Source organism: Sparus aurata, chromosome 13 (genome assembly GCF_900880675.1).
Source record: "Sparus aurata chromosome 13, fSpaAur1.1, whole genome shotgun sequence".
Lineage (NCBI taxonomy): Eukaryota > Metazoa > Chordata > Actinopteri > Spariformes > Sparidae > Sparus > Sparus aurata.
In genome coordinates, this window is record NC_044199.1 from 16687731 (window position 1) to 16709503 (window position 21773).

Sequence of the window (21773 nt, forward strand, 5' to 3'; positions counted from 1 at the left end):
ATGTGGAGACCTCAGTCTGTGTATACATTACAGCAGGTCAGCCAGTCACTAGGAGTCTTCCCACCGTATTCTCATGAAGCGCAGTAAAGCTGAGGGCGACCACCCACCTGCATAGCTGTGTCCTCCCTAATACTCCTACGTTTAATACAATGCACCCAAGAGGGAAGCAAGGGGTGTCCAATATACTATAACATGCTTAGATATACATACAAAGTTTGCACAAGAAGTACCCACTGACCTTGTGGCCCTGTTCCTCTAATAGGTAGCTTTTAACAGGGCTGCTTGTGGAGACAACGGTCATTTTCAACTTGAAAAACGGAGCCCAGATGGACTCAGCGCCCTCCATTTTTGCGCTGTCGTTGTTGTAAAACTCCAGAAACCTATGTTCAGGCTGTACGTACAAAGAAATGCGTATACAAAGCTTTAACTGGAGTCTTTGGGCCATAGTAAGCTCACCTTTTCTCTTTGCACAAATGTGGCCATTTAACCAGAGGCTATAAAAGACGTCATGTGCTGCTAACACCTGCTAGTAGGCCCCCGGGTGCAGTTCAGACAGACAGTGTAGGAAAGGATGGTGGTGGATCACTCAGAGATGAAACAATCGTAACTCAGCCTGCTATCAAAGATCGCTCAACGGGAATAAAAGGAAGGGCAAGGAGGGTTTTTAAAAAAAGAAATGGACAGGAAGAAAGTGCAAAGAACTTCCTATTACTTCATCTCATCATTGTGGCCATATGTTTATTGGTTGTTTCCTCCTTTTCACAAGAGTCCTATATTTTGAGGTTGTCTGTGTCTAGACCCTGCAGTTAAAAAGCTGGCAGGCCGAGGGCATACATATTCTCTTTCATAAAGACAGGGGACTTTCCTGTGAGATGCAGCTTTTGTCTTTTTATAGTGTCATGGCTCCAATATTAATTACATTTTTCTGTGTCTCCAGCACTCGCACGTTAACTCTCAAGTGGTGAGATTGCTCTGAAGGGTAATTTTTTTATGAGACGAGGGGGAAAAAAGTGACAGATTTACTTCTGCTCTCAACCCACTGTGATTTCTTTTTCATCTTTTTGTCCAGTGCACACAAAGTTGAATATTAGCTAAATGAAAGCAGATTTCATGTTTCAGTAATCAGTCGTTTAGATGGCCGCGAAAGCGAGTGGGTGTGTTGATTACGGTGCCTGTCATCTTCAGTTTGCTGTGTTAGTTTCATGGACACGACCCTTCAACAGAGCTGCCACTGTGGGGAGCAGTAGAGGGATGTGCTGACGGAAGAAACAGCCTGATTAAGGAAAGTGAAGAAATCTGAGCAGGACTGCTGAGATAGAGATGATTTAATTTGATTTGTGTGTAAAACAAAATTAAACAAAAGAACCAAGGGCATTGTGCATGAGGTAAAAAAAAAAAAAAAAAAGGCAAGGCAGGCACGACCTCGTTTGCAACAACACGAAAAACAAATAGTTACAAGCCAGTGGGAAAGGACAATTACTGCCACAGAACGGCCCTCCTCCCGCCTGTGTGTGAATCTCTCTGGTTTGTGTCTGTTTATTCTGGACCTTATATCCTGATGGACAGACATGGTACTGATTTTGGCCTCCATATTCCTCCAGGATTGTAATTTATTTCATCCTGTTTAGTGTAGAAGACTGCATCAGTTTATGCTGCTGCCACTGGCTGAGTGATTAAAAATGGCGTTCTGTGTCCTCGTGCTCTTCTGTTCCTTATGTCTCTGCCAGACACACACCGCTTGCATTTTACTGTCGTAGCAGAAAAGATAGCAGTAGCTATCTTCACAGTTGAGTCACAGCTGAGTTGGTGCATTTCTGGACAGCGAAATTCATTCTTTGTAAGTGCTTTATATTCTTTTAATGTGACTTTTACATTGTACGCCTAATCGACATAGCTATGCTTCCTCTGAGTGCTCTCCTGTTCATGTCTCATTTGAAATGTGTCTTAATCTCAGTGGGATGAAGCTGTTCAGATTAGATAATGTATAAAATAATAAAACTGAACCACAGACTCTTTTGGTGCCCCCCTCCCTTTCCTCCGTCCTCAGACTTCCTCCCTCAATCCTCCCTGCTGGTGTGTAATAATATATTTAACTTTACTGGACGTCCCCGGGAGGAATTCCTGGTGTTTGGTGAACCGGAGTCTCTCCAGTGTGATTTCAGACACAGCGGACAGCGGTCATTAATCACTTCACTGTGACGGAGTCTGTGTGTGTTCATATGTTTGCATGTGTGTGTTGGAAGTAGCTCTGTTTTCCTTCTCATGCGTGTTCATCAGCAAACAAATCCTATCTGTTCGTGGGGAAGTGATATTGGAAATGCCAGCAGTGCAACGGGAATGCCTGATTTGTTGTTCTTCCTCTCTCTGTTCGTTATTTCCTATTGCTGAGATGTGTCCTCTGGCATGTCGCGTTCTCCCCAGGGCCCTGGCTGCATGTCGGGAATATGGAAGGCCAAAATGTGGCTGGCTGTGTGGCCCTCGGGCTACGGCGTCTCACTTTGTACTCGCCAGTCTTCATGGCAACATCCTGTTAGCATCCACACAAGGGCTGAAATGATCTCCATCTGTTAAGGGTTTGCTTCTTTAAATTCCCAGAGTTGCAGTGCAATGTGTGTGTGTGAGGAGGTGTTTACATTGAACACTAAATCAGAATGTTGTCTGAGGCCTTCAGACAGACTCAGATATGAGTCGGAGAAAACAAACTTGATTGATTAAAACCAAATAAAAGAAATAAAGACCTCATGTTGTAAGTCCTCCGGGCAAGTTCACGTTGTCGAGAGCAAATGCTTTCACAGCTGACACACTGAAACATGGGTGTCAGCTGAGATTTGTCCTCAGAGCATCAAGATATAAGTAAAATGTAGCCTTCAACATGCCACAAGTTGTGAACATAATCTCAGTTGGCAGTAGCGTCCGGACGAAGAGGTGGTGAAGAGCCCCATAGCTGCTCTCACAGGATTAACAAAAGACCATGACCTAGTCCTCGGGGGGCACACACACACATGCAGAGGACTCCGGATGCACAAGTACACACACATGTGCAAAGCATTCAGAACATGTCTGCACATACTGTACAGCACCAACACATGAGAATGGATCTGCTGCTTCTGGCAGCCTTATCCTGTAATAACAGAGACACATTTCTTATGTAATTGGTCACATTTATTGGTGGCATACATATAGCTCTTTAAAAATGATGCATATTAAATTGATTATTATTAAGACTCCCATTGAGGAACCTTGATTTCCCCTTCAGTTCAGTGTTTTTATGGGAAAGAAGCCAATCATCGAGATGAAAAGCAGGATCAGTGATTCTCCCAGTGTTTTATTTGTCTCTGCGCCCCTGCCTATGTACGAGTGTCTGAAGGGAAGAAACACTTAAAAGACAGCGCAGCTAGCTTTCTAGTAGCCTGCTGCTGTACTTGCAAAAACGTATCCTGTTTGTACGAAGTCGATCAACCGTCTGGTACTGTGATGAGATGTTTGGGTCTATTTTTCTGTTTCGGATCCTTTATTGATTTGTTTGTGAAGAGGGTTTACTTCGGACAGATTCCAGGAATCAAACTTTGCAACAAACTTACTTTTATAATTTTTTCTACTTTATCTTATGTATTATTTACTGTTGAATCCATGAGGGCTAGTATACTTTATTGTACTCTAGAATCGTATTTTTTGGCGAATATTCTTTGAACCGGCCGAGCCCTAACCTGCAAAATGGCACTGGGATGAAGTCAAACTGCTGATGCAAAATATCAATACCTTTTTTAATGAAGAATAGGTAAATGTAAATGACAGTTGACGGTTTTATCAGGCAATAAAACAAATTAACTGTTGATCTTTTCCAAAGCCAGATATCATAGTCTAACATTGGCTTAGCCATCAATTCTGAAAAAAAAAAAAAATAATAATTATAGATAGAAAATAAAATTGTGAATTTGGAGTTTTGTGACACCTGCTCTCGAAATAGCTTTTTACAGACCTAACTGCAGTAACGAAATGAAAACACTGTCACATCAAAGACCAACAGCTCACTCATATCAATGACATTGTGCAAATAATTATCATTTATGGAAGTTGCTATAAAACCAACGACTTTTGCAACAAAAGTAGGCTACAGTTGTTGATGTGCATAGCGCATGGATGCTGTGTCTGTGTGTACTGTATGACAGTACCTAGCGGTGGTAACAGCTCAGGTGTGTGTGGTCTGATTTGTGTTATTACAAAGACCAGATGTCAACCTCTAAAATGAAGTCGTCTTCCCTCCCACTTCTGTAAGAGCACTGTGTCGGTGTTTGAGAGAGAGGTAAAGAGGGATTAGATTTAGGTGACTCTGAATGTTAAGGTGAAGCATTTAGAGATGGAGTTAAGATAAGGCTCAGATATGAATGTAGATAACGGAGGTCATCACAAGTGTGTTGATGCAACTGTGTGTGTGTGTGTGTGTGTGTGTGTGTGTGTGTGTGTGTGTGTGTGTGTGTGTGTGTGTGTGTGTGTGTGTGTGTGTGTGTGTGTGTGTGTGTGTTGTCAGACCAAAGCACTTCCCAGTTCATGGGGCAGGTTTCCCCAAATTCCGTATCCTCCTCAGCGGGAGATGAGCAGACATAAGCACATAATGACAGGAAAGGATGAGTCCTGCCTTAAGTCCCCAGTAGCAAAGAGAATTTTCCCACTCTGGATGTCAGCATTCTCCCTCTCTATACAGGAATCTTCCCCGTCCTTTATGAGCACTCCCTGTGTAGCACTTACTCAGACAGCTGACTGGCACCACTGGGACTTTCCCACCATGCTGAAAGGAAAAGCTCACTTTGTTGTTTTACAGAGGCGGATGGACAGACTGTTTGGACGCCTCGGCTCACGTTTGATATTTCAGTTTAACAAGGTACAGAGGTGGCATCTGTGGGACGGAATTATAGATCTTGACCCAGCTTCTTCAACCACCTGCAAGAGTTACTAACTGTAAACGCTGCTGGCTATGAGCAACACCTTTCAATAATGGATGAATTCATTGCCTGCTGCAGAGCCAAAGAGCAACAGTTGCCTTAATCCCTTCCAGTAGAATTATTAAAAGATAAATCCCCTTTTTATCCCCCCATCCTTTGCTGACAGTTTCACATGGGTAGACCTACAGTGTATTGTGATATGTAGTATGGAAATAATGCTGCTGTAAGCTTTACTGTGCCCAGTTGGTGTTTGAGTGTATGTTTGGAGGGTTTTAACACATTTGTTTCTAGACTGGATCAAGTGGGATAATTCGCCTGCTACCGTGTAACAACATGTTTGTCTTTTTCTCCTGTCTTCCACAGATTCCCTTTATACTCAAGAGGAGAGCGCTTTCATTTTGAATATGGCGTCTACCTTCTCAACAAGAACATTGCACAGGTAATATATCAACACACATAGAATTCACAACTGTTTGCTATTACTATGCGAATGGAACCCTATCATGACAAAAGTGAGAAACCTCTTGAGTTTTGGAGCTAAGACATTCTTTAAGGAAGGTGTTTGAACGGGAACTTTGCCGATTTTTAGCTGGCTTTGTATTACTACACTGTTGCCTTTGAAGGCGCAAAATGAAATGAATCTATGTGTGCTGGTGACATTTGGCACACATGTCAAATTAATGCTCTTTCTCAACCCGTCTCTCCTAAACACAACACCTCAGGAGAGGGTTGCACTCTTGACCTATCCGTGCTTATTAAAGTACAGCTAATGTGTTGACCTGGGTTACTCCCTTCAGTCACCCCTCAGATGTTTAGCACTGACTTTTAACAATTTGCATTCCATCGCCTGTTTTCCTCCTCATCCAGGCGGGAATCAAGGGCCTCTCCACTGCAGAACACAGCGCAATTAGCACTAGCAGGTGGCTGACTTCAAACCACTGCACTTTGGGAGGTTTTAGTGCTAATACCAGACCACAAGCTGATAGGGTTATCCGAGTCTGACAGCTTCCTACCAGAGTCAGAGTAAGATAATAATCCAGATAAGAAAACATTTTAAATAGCAATGGATAGTAAGTGGCCTCTGAAACAGCCAAAGGGAGCAACAAAGTGGCCAGTTGTGCTTTGACAGAAGTCTCACTGGATAGAGTTTGTCATGTGTCAAATCATGTGTGTGTAATGAATCCAAAATTAACGCCAGTATTCTAGGTTGATACTGTCTTGTACATTGTTAGTTCAGTGCACATTGTTGAGTAATGCCAAACCGTGATATGTATTGTTTTCCATCAAGTTAAATGAAGTAAATGTTTTAGATAAAGCCCAATATCGCAAATTACAAATGTGCCGCTATAAGATTTAAAATCTGAACAGGAGGTGTATGCCTTAAAAGTCATTTAATAGTCTTACATTTTAATTTTTGAGATCTTGATCTTTATCTGATTTCATTTATCCATCATCTAATTTCTTTTTGTCAAAATGAGTCAGTCAGTCAAGTCCACATTTCTGATTTTACAAATCTTCAAACCTACCACTGAATGTAATGCTGTTTTTTTACTTAATACCTGCAATCACCAGTTGGCAAAATGTAGATTTGCCTGACACACTCTAATAACCATATTCCTACAAAAAACCTACCAAGTCACAAGACCACAATTATACTACTAACCTTTACTAAGCAGCAATGCTGAATAAGAGAATATTGGGTGTCCAAAAATCTGTCCAAAGTTTTTCAGCGTAAAACCAAGAAATGTTATACGTTGCTCTCATATCCCAGAAGTTGAACATATTGTACTTTTCCATGACATTCATTTTAGTGTCAGAGAAACAAGTGATATGTAGTCTAACTTTAACAGTATCTTATTGTGATAGTGTAAAAGTAAAAGATAAAGTAAAATGTATGAGTATGATATAGGCTACTTTGTTTCTAAACCCAAAAATTCAGACTTTACCATATTTATGCATCAGGGAGAGACAGATTTTAATGTGCCTGACACTATATAATCTTTTTCACATGTAGAAAACTTGCCATGCATTCATCTCAATGCATATTCCTACCTTTCAACTTGCATAACTCCCACCCATAATCCTTTTTATCAAAGCCACACATCATGATCTAAGCTTTCTGAGATATCTATTTCAGGAATCTTGACCATGTGGTGCCATCGCATGTAGAACTGCATGCTCACTTTTGCTGAAAGTTTCATTAGAATACAGATTGAAGGCACATGTAAGTGTCTTGAGGGGAAAAATCTGTTTATCTGAGTTTACTTCCTAACAATAAAATCTAGAATAATATTTTTGAATGTGTTGTATCAGAATGTTGCAGTGATGCATGAGGAGACTGTCATTAAAGTAGGACATATTCTCCAAAACACAAGATTGTTGTATCATAAAGATGCAAAAAAAAAAAAACTTTTTCATATGCATGGTACTTCAAACAATTCTGACCTGCAGCATATGAGAAATGAGATCCAGACAGCATCACGTTTTCACCTTTGTCTATTATACCAATACAGAAAGATATGAACTCAAGGTTTTGAAACCAGGTGTGAACCATCAGGGCGGCATGTGAGAGGTGCATTAGAACTTTTTAAAGAGCAATCTGTGGAATGATGAATTGTTAAACGAAAGCATGCTTCTGTCTATTATAAGTGAATATGTAACATCTGTTGAGGTTTCAGTCGATCTCATTGACTGATTAATACCCGGCAAACTAACTTAAAAATCTTCATTGTACTGTACCATCTAAAGCCAACATTCTCAGCTTTAAACAACTCGGTAAAGCGTCAGTTTTTTTTTCAGGATGAAATTTCATTCAAAGTCCTGTCTAACACATCCCATGTGTGCCTCACGACATCCACGTTAAGGATGAGTTATCAGGTTGACTTCAAAACAATATTAAGCTGCCACATGAGTAGTTCAGTTCCATATGAAAGTGATAATAGACCATTGTTTCAAACCTGAAGAAGTGGTAAACATGTCACTGTTGATAAAATTAAAACCCATTACAAACGGAGCTCCCCGCACCACTTTGCTCGGGTGTCTGCGTGCCGCATTAAACGCTGCACTCCTGTGTGTCTGATCTTTCAGTTTTTTGGATCTCACATGTTCAAGCTTTGTAAGTTGAGGCTGGGAAAAGCGTGAAGCAACAGATCTCTTTCATGCAACATGTAAATTTCCCTTTAAATCTAATTAGGATTCCGTAACAGTGTCATGCTCAACTGCCTTATCGTTGACACTTTGCTGTATGTTTCTTGTTAATTTGTTGGGGCTCTTATTAAGGAATGGTTGTTTTACCGACCCCTAGACGTTAAACCTGAATCCTTTACTGTTGATATGATATACCAACAGAAAGTATTTTAGTCAGAGCAGACAGTTATTATTTAGTTTGCGGTTTTTGAACTTTCTTTGTATCTTTAATGGCCTCCATTGGTTGAGCCAGGCCATTGCACAGCTTGTTCAGTGTCTGGCTCTGTATACAAAGCAGAGGTCTGGTTTCACAGCAGACCCGACTGACTGGCTGATTGGCTGGTTTGCTGACTGGCTAGAGCCTGGGTGGGAGACATTAGCTGTCCATCTCTTATTAAATTGCCCTGTGTGGCTGTGTTTGAAAGTGATACAGGGAAGCTGGCGAAGGATCAGGGCCACAGCAGTTCGACCCTGCTTTGATGTGGCAGAGGGAGAAGTTTGATTTTATTAGGTCTTGTGTCATGAGGCCAGAGGCGAGGATGGAGAGGCTGCTTGGTGCACCCTGGATGTCAGCTGGTAACATGTTGCCACTTCAGGTTCATTTGTTTGACAAAAAGAAGCTAAAAAAGGCTCAGGAAGTTGCTGGGCTCAAACCCAGCTAATTTCTTCAGCTCCTTGTTACTTCCCGTGCAATCAGTAAATTTGTGAAATCTGCAAGGCCTTAGTGAGTCAGTCATGTTTATGTGGGGCCATTTTTGCGAACATGCATGTTTTCACTCCCCGTTGAACTGAAACCATAACGTGAGCTTGATTGACGGAGCATGTGACTTTCTCTCAGCTTAGCTGTTAAATGAGTGGCACTTGGCTGCTGATTTGCCCTGAAGTAGCGGGCCACAGGTATGTAACAGGGCCCAAAGTGCCCATCTGCAGGGGTGCAAAAATGTTAAACCTGTCATTCCTCCATTCACAGAGACAAATTAGTCAAGTTAGTGTGGCTGATTCCAAAGGACAACCAGGAGCCTTTTATCTGGAGGCATGCCATGTTCTGAATTGACTTACTCTCTGTGTTATCCACTCGGCTATGATGTTGTGAAACAGGCATGTGGGGATGATTAGTTGACGACTGATGCTACACGAAGTCTCTAGGTTTTTAGGTGAAGGGGGTAGGCACAACAATTAGTCCTCAGTCAATAAGCTCTGTGTATCATATTTTGTGGGCCTCAGGCACAGGAAACTTAGTTTGGGGAATTAAAACACAGCAAATCTGTTGTGGCCCGACCAGGTCACCTTTGGGTTCACCTTTTATTTTTGTCTACTGGGGAAAGTCGCCTGCAGTCTCCCACCCTCCAAGTCTCTTACCAATTTTACAGCACAATCTGCAGGCAGAGTGCCATTCTGGTGGTCTGGAGCATACGTCAGAGCGCCTGCTGCCATTAAGAATGGCAACTGTGGCTCCATAAAACACGGCAATGAGTCATGGGGGAGCCTACTGTGTTTAGTGGTTAGTTGAGGTGGCAGCAAGCAGAACAGGAGCTGGTTGGCTGGAGGTATTTGGGGTGAAGGCTTTAGAAAGGATATAGGTGCTCTAGCAAGACTTTTTGCTTAAAATGACAATAATAATGAACAAAATGAGGTCTTTCCCAAAGGACTCATGGATTTTTAAAAATTAGATTAAAAATAGATTGTTTTGAAAATTGTTCTAACTCAAGTGTATGGTGGAGTACACCAAAACAACATATTTTGGATCACTTTCAGAGCTAAAAAGACCAATACTTGTCAGACCAGTCAGAGCAATAGAAACACTCACAGCTAAACAAAACCAATCAGAACGTTCAAGCCAACTTCTTATTTAATACCTATTACTAAAATTGGATTTGTCTGCAAATTACCTGTAAAAAACATTTTTGCTTGATACTGGTCTTTGCTACTGTCCTCGTAGACGATCGTCAGGATAAGTAGATAAGATAAGATGCACCTTTATTGGTCCAAAAAAATTTGCAAAAATATAATTTTCACTAATCTCAACTTTAGCATGTTGGCTTGGATACTAATATAACAAGAATATAGTCATTTCTCTTCACTCATACCACCGAAACATACGTGTTGCTGTTGTGTAACTAAAACTGGTCGGAGAGCAGTCTCTGTTAGTTGTCTTGAATAAGGAATATGGAGCTATATCGTATGTGTCATTAGGCTAAGTGAGATGACTGTAAGCAAACCCATTCACTTCGTCCTCTCTTCTGTTCACTCTCGCACTTATCTCAGCCATTTCTTTAATTCAGCCTCTTAATCTCTGTGACAAAGCTTGTAACTCAGTCAAAAGAGATACGACGTAGTCTTGGCATAGCCTTTCGCAGCCATTAGCTTGTGTTACTGTGCTTCGATAAAAACCATATGACCTGAGCAAAAACATAAAAAAAGTGAAAATTACACAGCTCCCCTCCAACTCAGAGTGAACTGTTAAAATTCCCAAGTAAAAACTATCTCCACCTTTATTTCCTTTCTTCTTTAATGTGGATGGTGGCGATGGGTCACGGTCTACCACTGGGTTTTGCCTCCCTTTATTGAAACAATGGGCGTACCATATTTGCACATGCACTCAGTTTTTCCACAGTTGACATTCATGTCAGCAGTTTTGTGTTTACTTTCTGTCGGTCCACAAGCCTGTGAATCAGACATGGCTGTGTACAATGAGTGATTGCATAATGTCAAATATAGGATATCAAAATATGCCCTTTGATCTTCCTAGTTTGATTTATGCACATCGCAATGTGACAGGACTTTAATTTTGATTCCGTTTGTCATATGTTTTGCAAACATCAGTTCTGTTAAAATCTTAACAGGACTGAAAGTTATTGATATTAATAATGAATCAGACCCTACATCCTCAACGGTAAAAAACAAAAAAATCATGCTTGACAACAATCCATAGAACTTCACAGTTCTGCTCTCTCTTGTCATATTTATTACTATTCTTCACTCCTCTTTCACTTGAATACCCTTGAAAGAGATCAGAAAGTGGAGCTTCAGCCTATTTCTCAGCGGGATTTTTCCGAGAATTGGAACACTTTTAGACAAAACTATTCCAGGTTTCCCCTCAGAAGCCTGTTGGTCTTACTCTCTTCGTCCAGCTGAGGCTTGCGGTTTGTGACTCACTTCTTGGTGCATTCCAGAGAGCGTTCCAGAAAAAAAACTGTCGATTACATCTCCACTGTCCCCCTTCAACAACAGCATTCATTATGCTGTCCAGCCCCCTCTGCAGAAACCTCATCTCAACAAACGCACTCCTCAATGCTCAGAAATCATAATGAGGCCCACTGTATGCAGTTTGTTTACCTGAACCCTGGACCACGGTTCCCCAGGCTCTGCCACCATCTCTATCCTAAGTCAGACAGAGCCTGGAAGTAATCAGGCCATTTCAACCGCCTGCTGCCACTCATTGTCTTCATCCTTCCATAGCAGCCACATCCGTTTTCCATTTTAAAGGGATTGATATGATAAAACACATAATGGGCAGGACAGGCAGCAGAAAATGTACTGCCAAGTCAACGTAATATACCTCACTTTCACCCTTAACAGGAAGGAAGAAAGAAGAAATGAGGCACCAAGTGAAATTTTGTTTTAGGCCGAGCCATAAACGTGTCTGTTTTTGCTTTAGCCCACTGAAGAATAGCCTGAATCTGTATGCTCCGAGCATCTTTTCCCACATGGCCACATGCTGTACAAATGTTGGATAATCATCCCCTTACATGTAATAGAGGATAAGTCAAAGACCCTGCGTCTGACAATGTGTTTTGCATTTGAACGCCATTAAGGTGCCACTTTTAACAAGATGTCTGTACTCTGCTGACAGTAAAGAGCACTTCATTAGCGTACTGTATTATCGCATTTCAGGCGAGAAATTATATTTGGCAGGTTATAAGTAGGTTAAATTGAGAGTTGTATTGTGAGATTGTTAACAGCCTGACAGGAGCAGAGACAGAAGGCTGATGGCTGTCTGCTCTCCCCGTCTGGTGATTGATGCAAGAGGGAGGGGAGAAGAGGGAAGCCACTATTTTAAGAGCACTAGCCTTAAAGACACAACGTGTGGGAATTCTGAATCAAAATGTCTATAGGCATGTGTTTTTTGTGAGTTGTGTAGCTACTTTTATATTAGTAAAAGTATAGAACTCAGCATGTACTTTTGATATACATTTCTACCATCGTTCAAACCCAAAGACATCCAAAAGCGTGTCACTATAATGAAAGAGAGTCAGAGAGTGAGGAAGCAAGTCAACGAACAAGAGCAATCTGAACATGAATAACACTTTGAAACATTGCCTTGTCTGTAAACATTTGTGCCTGAGTGACGTCAGATGGATTTTCGCCAGCATTGGTGGGTGTTTAACAAGGTGTTCACTACCAGAGATAATTGGAATAATTTGTGTTAATTTACCTTACTAGTGTGAGTGTTTATTTACCCCAAACAGCCAGACTACTTTACTGTACATTAGCCTTAAGCTAGCAAGCAATGTCTAATTAGTTGATTAAGTAAATTACACTTTCCAGCTCTAGTCAGCAGTCAACATTATGGTACATAAACACCTGAAAATTAAGGTCATACCCACGGACCACTGATGCAGTCAGGCTGATAGAATTGAAAGTGAACCCACTTTTGATCCCCAGAAATAAAAAAAACTGAGCTCTATTTTCATTAGTATACGGCTCTGGATCACAGTAGAATCTGTTGTTTATTCTTCCAGAAGGTTCAGGCTCCTCACCTGACGCTCTCCTCTAAGGCTGGCCACCTCTGAGTAGCTGTGGCTCTCCTCACAACACACTTGGACAGCACCTTTTTGTTTTGGTTTAAATCCGAGACCCCAGTGGCAGAAGTGGCAAACTGGGTTGAAGATGAGATCTATTCAAAGGTTGTAGTGTAAAGCCGGCTCTACCATGTTATCCATTTTGGATTGTACATTGTATGTATTGGACAGATGCTACCTGAATATGATTATGATAATATGAGTGTTTTGTTTGCAATGAAATATTGCAGATTACAGGTGAATTATCCTCACATATAATAGTTTTTGAAGCTGCCCCACTTGTATGTCTTCACATTTTCATAATAAGTAAGAAGAAGCAATAAATAATGCTGAAAGGGAATAATTGAACGGATACGTGTTTCTAAATCTGAATAAGGAGTAACCTGTGGTTTATGTGTCTTGGCCCGAGCCAGGCAGGAGATGTGTGAGGAGAAACTTGACTAGCTGCCTGCACTGTTACAGGAAGAACTGCTACTGAGAGCTTACATTCAGATAAGAACTGTTTTTTCTGCTCTGAAGGAACAGCCTGTAGGGGAAAAAAGCTCCCAGTGGTTAAGTCGTCCTGTGGTTCTGAAAGTCCTTGTTCAAGCTATCTATTAACCAAACCCAGGCCTCAGTGTACACCTCTCTATGTTCATGGGTTTTTCACAGCCTTACTGTGTGTGGTCTCTGTTTTCCATCACAAACTTTTGTTGGTAGCTACAGCTTTCATCCAGTGCCACTTCTCGGCCAGATTGTGTTGTTGGTGGGACCCCTTTTTTTAACGACCAGAATTAGGAGCACCCTTTTCCATAAACAGATATTCACCATATACTGCTATATAAGGGAGATTGTGGAAATGTGGGAGTGTGTCTGATATGCCTTGCCCACAAAAGCCTTAACTGCCTTGCAAGTTCTGTTTTTGATAAGAACGAAGTGTGGAAGTAATTGATGGGCCTTTCCTGACCAGTACAATGGAGAGAGTGGTCTTTGTAGTTTGTCAGCTTGCCGTTGGCCAGAAGTTGCGATTTATAAGCAGGTCTCAAACCGCAGTTGTAAGTGTATGTCACTGTTCTGTGGTTTCCAGCCTTGGGCGTGTGTTCGTATTGAGGCCATCAGTGCGCTGCGATTATGCCTGAGCCCTAGGGTTTTATGGGAATTCCTCTGGACAGCCACCTATGACTTTATGAAACACTTAAATTCGTCTAATTGAATTTCCACATTTCGTGGTTGGTAGTTCAGGGTTTGTCCATCGCCACAAAGAGGTACCAGAGGAGCTAGTTCCACTGAATATAAGGGTGAAAAGAAAATGTTAATCCTGTGTCTGTGTGTTTGAGTGTATGTGTCTAAGAGAGTGATTGGAGAAAATGTCATGTGCCAAAGTATTCAGTTTTTGGTATCACTAGGCAATTAAGTCAAGGCAAAATGTTATGTTATTTGCAGAGATTAATGGGGGCAAAGACGTCAATGTACAGAACATGACTTTTAAAGATGGTATTTTTTTTATTTCATTACATCACAACGTAATCGTCCAGATCTGGAGATGATGCAGTGAGTGGCACGTCTCATTTGTGTCTTCTTCATCTTTTACAGTCAATCAGTGTGATCATGTTATGACCATCATCTCAGAATAGTTTCTTTCCACAGGTCTGACTGTGGATTTTACTGGCAAAACGTTCTGTAAACGAGGGATTTTGCTGCGATTCTTGGTGTTTGGAAAGTGTTGGCTGCTCTGCTCCATCATTTACTTAATAGTGTGTCTGCAGTTTCCAGTGGGTTGGAATTTGTAGCTGAGGCCTGTTTGTTTGGAGTCTCCTGTTGTCTCCCTATGTAGTATACCTCTGTGCTTGAGCACCAAGGCCTCTAAGGTCCCGTTACTTACAGCTAGTTCAGGTAAGTCTCTCTACTCCACTTAAACAGCTATGTTCCTATGGTAATATCTAAAAATGTTGGCTTAAATTAGAGGAAACTAACTGTTCTGTAGATTAAAGGCAAGAGAAAACCCCATCAAACAGTGAGTTGCATGTTAAGCATGTTATTTCTTTAGTGGAGTTTATATCTCTTCTTTTGATCATAATTATGTCATTGTGTGTTAAAATCTATGCAGCTTTTGGGTCCATTTTGTTTTCTCTTTGTTAAAGTCGAGAAACTGGACCAAGGCACACGAATGAAGGAATTCTCTCTGCTTGTGGGCTGTTTTTGGCTGGCCATGCTTACCTCTTGGGGCCCCCACCGACTTGTCATGAGAAAGGAGAGGGCAGAGACCAAGTATATTTTATGTCAGCAAGTTTAGAAAAACTTGTTTTTCTTGTTAATTCATCAAACCCTGTGTGCTGTCATATGGGTGTTTGGGAGTAGAGGTATTCCATCATGAGCTCAGGCCTTACTGTGGCTCAATGACATTAAACAGCTCTTAGAATAAAACAATGCTGGCCCCATCTGGTCAGTATTTGAAAAAATATCAGCCATGCTGGCTCTGTGTTAGTCCTTCCATCCAGTGCTTTTCCTGCTGCCATGTGGATTTCATTACAGCTCTTTGACTCCAGCCAATCGGCAGCTTTTCATGTGAATTAACTGAGTGACTGTGAACCAAAGGCTTCTATCAGCGGCACTCATCACTGAGTTAAGGGAGTCGATGTCTCTTTCCCCTAATTTGGTTTTGTCAAGTTAAGCCCCAGCATTAGTCTCCCTCTCTCTGAATGTCAGTCGCTCCAACACTCCTCTCCCTCAAGTAAGGTCTCACCTCATTAGGGCAGGGTCTCTCTGTCACCCCTGATGTCAGTCTCCATTACTCTGCCAGGAGGAGAGGATATGGGTGGGGTGTCCTCGCTGTCATGTCATCTTCTGTGCCATCCAGCCACAGCTTTTGTCTTTATTAATGACGCGCCTGTGATGAGCCTAGGCCTGTTGTCCCAGAGGCCTAATAATTGTTTTACAGTTATTGGGGAAAAGGGCTAAGTGGCTCATGAAAGCAGCTGTTAAATAAACACCAGCTCAAGTTTAAAGAGATGGCTGCGAGGGAGTTTTTCTTTACTTTTTGAAAATAATTGGTGTAAGCTGTTTTTTCTCAATCCAAGTAACTTTATTTTATATAGTGTTATCAGATAACACCAGAGGCTTATATGATGCAGAAACATACAAGATCTAGCCAACACCTCCTAATTACCATAATTAATTTTTTGTTAATGTATAGTTGATAAATAGTTATTTGACTGTTAAAACAACAGCAAAATGACTTATAAACCATTTATTAATCAATTGTTTATTGTTGAGTTTGTATGATGTTTACAGTATGTTGTAAATGGTTGATAAATTCTTCTATAAACATTATTTGGATGACCATTAAAAAAGTTGCAATTGCTGTTTATAAACCTTTACAACTCCTTAATATATTGTTCGTGAACAATTTCAATGTTCGTCAACAGTGAAGGCTTGAGTAAGGTTTAATTAGCTATATAGCCGTCATTATTAATCGGTCAATTTAAAGTGTTACCAAGAAAAATATAGTGCAAGAATATAGAAATATTTGGCCATACATTCGCAGAAAACGCTGCTTTAGGAATTTTAACCATCTATGAAGTAAGTAGCAATATAATGAGATATTACTTTTTTTTATTGGATTCAGTTTCATAGGTCATTCATCGCTGAGTGAATGTTGCGGCTAAAGGGTTAGCACCAGCCACACATGAGCTCATATCATAAAGTTAGATTCAGCTTGATTGCATCTCAACAGTTTTGTTTGTTGTTGCACTCCAGGTTGTTACGCTCGCATTATGACTCCAAACAGGCATCTCTAAGGTTTCAGCAGACAAATTACTGCCAATACTGTTGTTGTCCCCATGGAAACTGACCCTTTTTTAAATTTAAACACGCCTCAGCCAAGTCGTTGGCTTGTGCCTTTCACAGCAATTAGGATGCTGTCGACAGAAACTGCACCCAGCCTTACCTAAGTATGCACCCAACTACAAATATAAACACAAATGCACACGTTGTAATTTTATTATGTCACTGCATGTAATTGGCTTTTATGTGTTTTGAGTCTGAGCCTCACCACCGTTGCAACAGTCAGATTGAAGCAGTTTGGAGCATGTTTTTCTTGAGCAGCGTAGAGTGTTGCTTCTTCCCATGGCTGTGAGAACCAAGGAGACAGATAATTTCACCTGTCAGTGGCAATGTCGTATGTCCTCCATACCTATTGACAAGGCTTTCTTCTTGACGGATAAAAAAAACAAAACACAGCAACTACTGAGCTAGCTACCATCACAGTGTGTGGCTACCGTGGAGATGACAGTCAAGCAAGACACTGTTGCACCTGAATTAATATTAACAACATTGTTTCTTGTCATATTTATGAATATATATAAATATATAAATACATTCTATAGAATTCTATAAATTCTATAGAATATCAAACATTATGTATGGAGTTGTTTCCAGTTGACGACCACTTCCAAATGATCTGATCTATTGGAGTCATATGCCTCATTTCATAAACTGAAATGAGCCGATGACAACAGTGCTAGTTGTAATGTCTGTGAAAAGAATAATTTCAAGTAAGGGTGGAAACACCAGCAATATGCTGGTAGGAATGCTGTGTATTTGATACTCTACATACAAGTAACACTGCTTCCCAGCTGAGCAGCAGATTTCTTTCCCACTCTGAGGATAAATATCCAGTGTCACGCAGGGTTAACAGATTTTTTTCTTTGACTAAGAAAAAACAAATGAAAATGACTGCTGTACAAATATTCTCTCATTTAATAAATTTTTATATGATGACACACAGACCGTTGCCACAGGCAGCCTTTTTTCTCCTGTGTTTGTACATTGTGTCCAGACTCGGAGATAATCAAACGGTTGCATTGATGTTGAAAACATGTGTAGGCCTAGTTTTTTTTTCACCCAGAAATGGCGAATGAGAAATCTGAAATGATGAAGATTTGGACTGATGAGCAGATTTAATAATGACACTCGTAACAATACAATCTTATCGATTCCCATCCTTATTGTCCACAGAGTTATTATTAATCAATCCAACTAATGAGAGGTGCTGTGTGAACAGTTCTTTTTATAGCCCTTCGATAGATTGGTAGTGTGTTGTTTCACTTGACTTTAAGGTTTTTTTTTGTTTTCTGTTTTTTTTGTCAAATTCAATAATTCTAATAAATTAGATTACTACTACTTCCTGATGAGATGACAGATGATATAATGTTCTCCAGCTAATTTTTCTCAGCTGGAAGTGGTTGGTTTAAGTGAATTGGCTGTTGTAAGAGCGCCGGATTGACCCGTATTTCACTATAAACTTCAATTCAATTCAGCGGTGGCCTTCTTCCAGCTCGTTAGAGAGTTAGAAACCACACATTCAACCTCACACTCTTTCCCTCATGCTGAATTAATGGAACAATCCACATAGTTGGCCACCAAAAGTGTGGAGGGAAAAAAAAAAACCTTCACCACACAATAGCTATTTGTTCCTGTTCATCATTCTAGCTCTGCCTCTCTCTTCAAGTCCTAATCGGATTCGGCTTCTTGAAAATAAGGTCCCCTGAAAAAAATTAAAAGTTCTTGTAGCCATTTATGTACCTATTGATTTTATATGAAACCCTCTGCAGCTGTTTTTTGGAGAGAAGAGAGACAGAGTAGAGCCGCATAACATGCATCTCTAGTCAGAGCTAATTTTGTGCAAATGGGAATGGAAGTGAATGTTATGTATTACGTTTATTGAATTAAATATATTGCATGTTTTTTGTTTGTCTGGCTGTAGCGCATGGAGAAGCAGCTGGAGAGGATATGTAGCAAATGAATCTAATCATTGTATCATAGGCAAACAAATGAAGAGCTGTGAGTTGTTATAGCATTATGAAGCACAAAGTTGAGTGAATTGAACATTATGAGCTTGGATACACCAAACTAATCACAAATTACACCTCTTTATCTGATTTAAAACAAATAATGCAACAAATGTTCTACATGGGAATTTTGCCAAGAGTTTTGCAGTGCTTTGCTTTCCATTTAGGATCAGATATTGTATACAGTAGACTGCCTCTTGCAATCCACTGTGGATTCCAAAGACAAGTCTCTGATTCTATCTAGCTATTCGTTATTAGCAGTTTTTTCTGTATCGGACTATGACTTTTTCAATTCCCAACACTGTTGCTTGTTGGCAGTGCACACAAAAAAGAAGATTGTAACATCCTTAACACTGTGCAGGGTCACAGTTGAACAAACCCAGATGACTAGAGAATGCTCGAGGCCCTCTAAAGTAAACCGGATACAGGCTATGCTCTTCCAGTAAGGTGGCAGGTTTCAATTTGATACTTGAAGCCAATGGAAGAAAAAGCCAAGCATTTATCTTTCTTTTGTCTATTATACCAATGTATACCAATGTTTTTTTTTAGTCCTCGTCATTTTCTGAATTGGATGTTAATGCACGATTAGTTCACATAATTGTTTGTATAATTTATGACTGAGAGCCTGTGACTGGAGACATTCAGTTTACTTGTCCTTATATGTTTATGACCCAAGTCATTACTGTTAGCTCAGTCTGTTATGCTAGCAGAGTAGCACTCATCCATCTTTCAGTTTCAACTCAGTATTTAGATTTTTTGCATCACTCAAAATTTGAGTTTAGAGGGGTTAAAGGGGAGTTCTGGTATTTTTGAACCTGGGCCCTATATTTCCATGTGTTGATGTGTAAATGATTCAATGAATCACCTCAGTCACCTGCCATGTAACCCTTTGGGGCAAATCCGACCGTCAAAGTGACACAAACTTAAAATGCTTGTTTTTGTCACAGACAGGCTGAAGTTGTTATTGTAAGTGTCTGACAACATGGAAACAATTCTTAAAGGGAGACCTTTCTGTTAGGTAATAAGATCCTTTTTGTGACCAAAAAGCAAGAGATTAGTCATTGCAGGAATATGATGGTAGAAACGTGAGTCAGAGACTTGGAGAGGAGTTTGGAGTTTGCCTGGAAGAACTGCCAACAAGAACTTATTTCTTAAGTCATGGCTGAATATTGAACTGATTTTGACAGTCTAGATGAGGCAACAACTGTAACAACACACCTCACAAGATTTCAGAGCAAGACCATAAAAACAAGACTTGTTTTTCCAGTTGATCTACTGGAACAATTCCAAAACTATTGATAAGTATGAATCATTTACACACCAAACAAATATAAGGCTCAGGTTTAACATTCTCAGATTTCCTTTAAGCACAATTTGGTCTTTATTACTGTCTAGTGTGACTACATTTAATTTTATTCATATAAGTGGTCTTTCTGATGCATAATGTGTACTTTGCCAGTGGCTCTTGGAAAGCTGAAATCAATCTCAGATCTACTCTGTGTAAGTCCAGGCAGGGTTGATCTGTCGGCTTACAACTAGGATGCCTGCTAATACTTAATATGTTTCTAACTTTATCCTCATGGCTCTGTCTGGCTCGCACACAAATGCACATTTACGCTGATACGCACAAAAACAAAAACAAAAATCTTACAAATCTGCAGTATGCACTGTGTGCATAAATGTATAGTCAATAAACACACATATATTGCATGTGGAATACATAGCTAAAGCTTGCCCCATGTGGATATATAAAAGACCTTTCATTTTCTAATTTATACCTTTATCCTCGCCAACCCAAATTCCTCCACAGTGCAGTTGGATGCTGCATATTTTATCCTGGTAGAATAGCAGCGGGATCTGACTGGAAATCCCTTTGAACTCTGTGAAATATTGGAAGTCAGAGCTTTAATCTGCGGCTCTCTGGTTACTGTTTGGATAGGGTATGTAGCTGGCCAGTCAGTTGCACTGTAGTAGGCCAGCACATGGTCATTTCACTGTCATCAAGGTTGTATTCATACTTGACAAACTGTTTCTATGAAGTAAGCTGAAGGAGGTTTATACTGTTATGTTATTTGCCAGATGCAAATGTTTGCAAATTTTATGTAGTGAGGAACAGTGAGAAACAACCAAACTAAAGTTGATGTTCATCCTTCATTTCTTGTTACCGCACGCTCTCACTTTTGACTTGTTGAAAAGGGAAGTTAAAATAAGCAGACATTTGGGTAAGTAGCTCTCAACAATCATCACTTTGAAAGCAACACATTTGAGAGTTAGTAACTCAGACGGATGAAGAGAAATGTACACAGTTTGCCAGCCCAGGCTCTCCCTGTTAGCCCAAATCCAGTGGTAATACTAATAGAAAAAACTCAGTCGTAAAGCCATCCACAAAATAAAGAGGAAACGAAAAGAAAATAATATGGCCATTCACAAGCAGTGGAAGGGAGAGAAACTGCGGGCAGCACGAGGCCAGGATAGGCACCTGCCCACAAACCATATATTCATCCTCCTCTCTGGAGTACTATTTTCCTAGGGGCCTTGTGGAAACGCTACACACATATAAAAAAAGATTTTCCCTGTAAAATACCACAACACTTTTATTCCAAATAATAAAATGAGTGTGATCAGACTCTGGCTAAAATTAAAATGTTTCAATGACCCTTTTTGGCAGCTTTATTCAAAAGGCATGCTACAACTGGGGCAAAGTTTGTTGTGTTTGTTCAGCAACACTTTCCTCCTTTAATGAATCATTTCATGCTCAGGAGAAGACATTAGACCTGTCCAGAGTTCAGACTTTCCTCCATTTCCATCCAGTCACTCGTCACACATCCTGTGCCCTTCACTGTTTGGCTCCATTTGCCATTTAAGGCCACAGATATTTGTGGCTTCTCTCAAGAGCTTCGTATGCTTTGAATTTGAGTCTACAAATGAGTGTATTAGAAGACTCTTCTAGGTGTCACTCATTCAGGCACCAAGAGTCCTTGTGAGAGCTGCCATGGAGGATTGATGATGGTCCAGCA

At 40.5% G+C, this 21773-nt stretch overlaps 1 protein-coding gene across 1 annotated transcript in view; it reads left to right on the forward strand.

The window, feature by feature from the left end:
• uvrag (UV radiation resistance associated gene) overlaps positions 1-21773 on the forward strand; it is a 90154-nt gene that overhangs the window by 47043 nt on the left and 21338 nt on the right. Inside the window, exon 13 of the mRNA XM_030438423.1 lies at positions 5304-5379. Coding sequence (XP_030294283.1) covers positions 5304-5379 — 76 coding nt within the window. The remainder of the gene's footprint in view (positions 1-5303; positions 5380-21773) is intronic.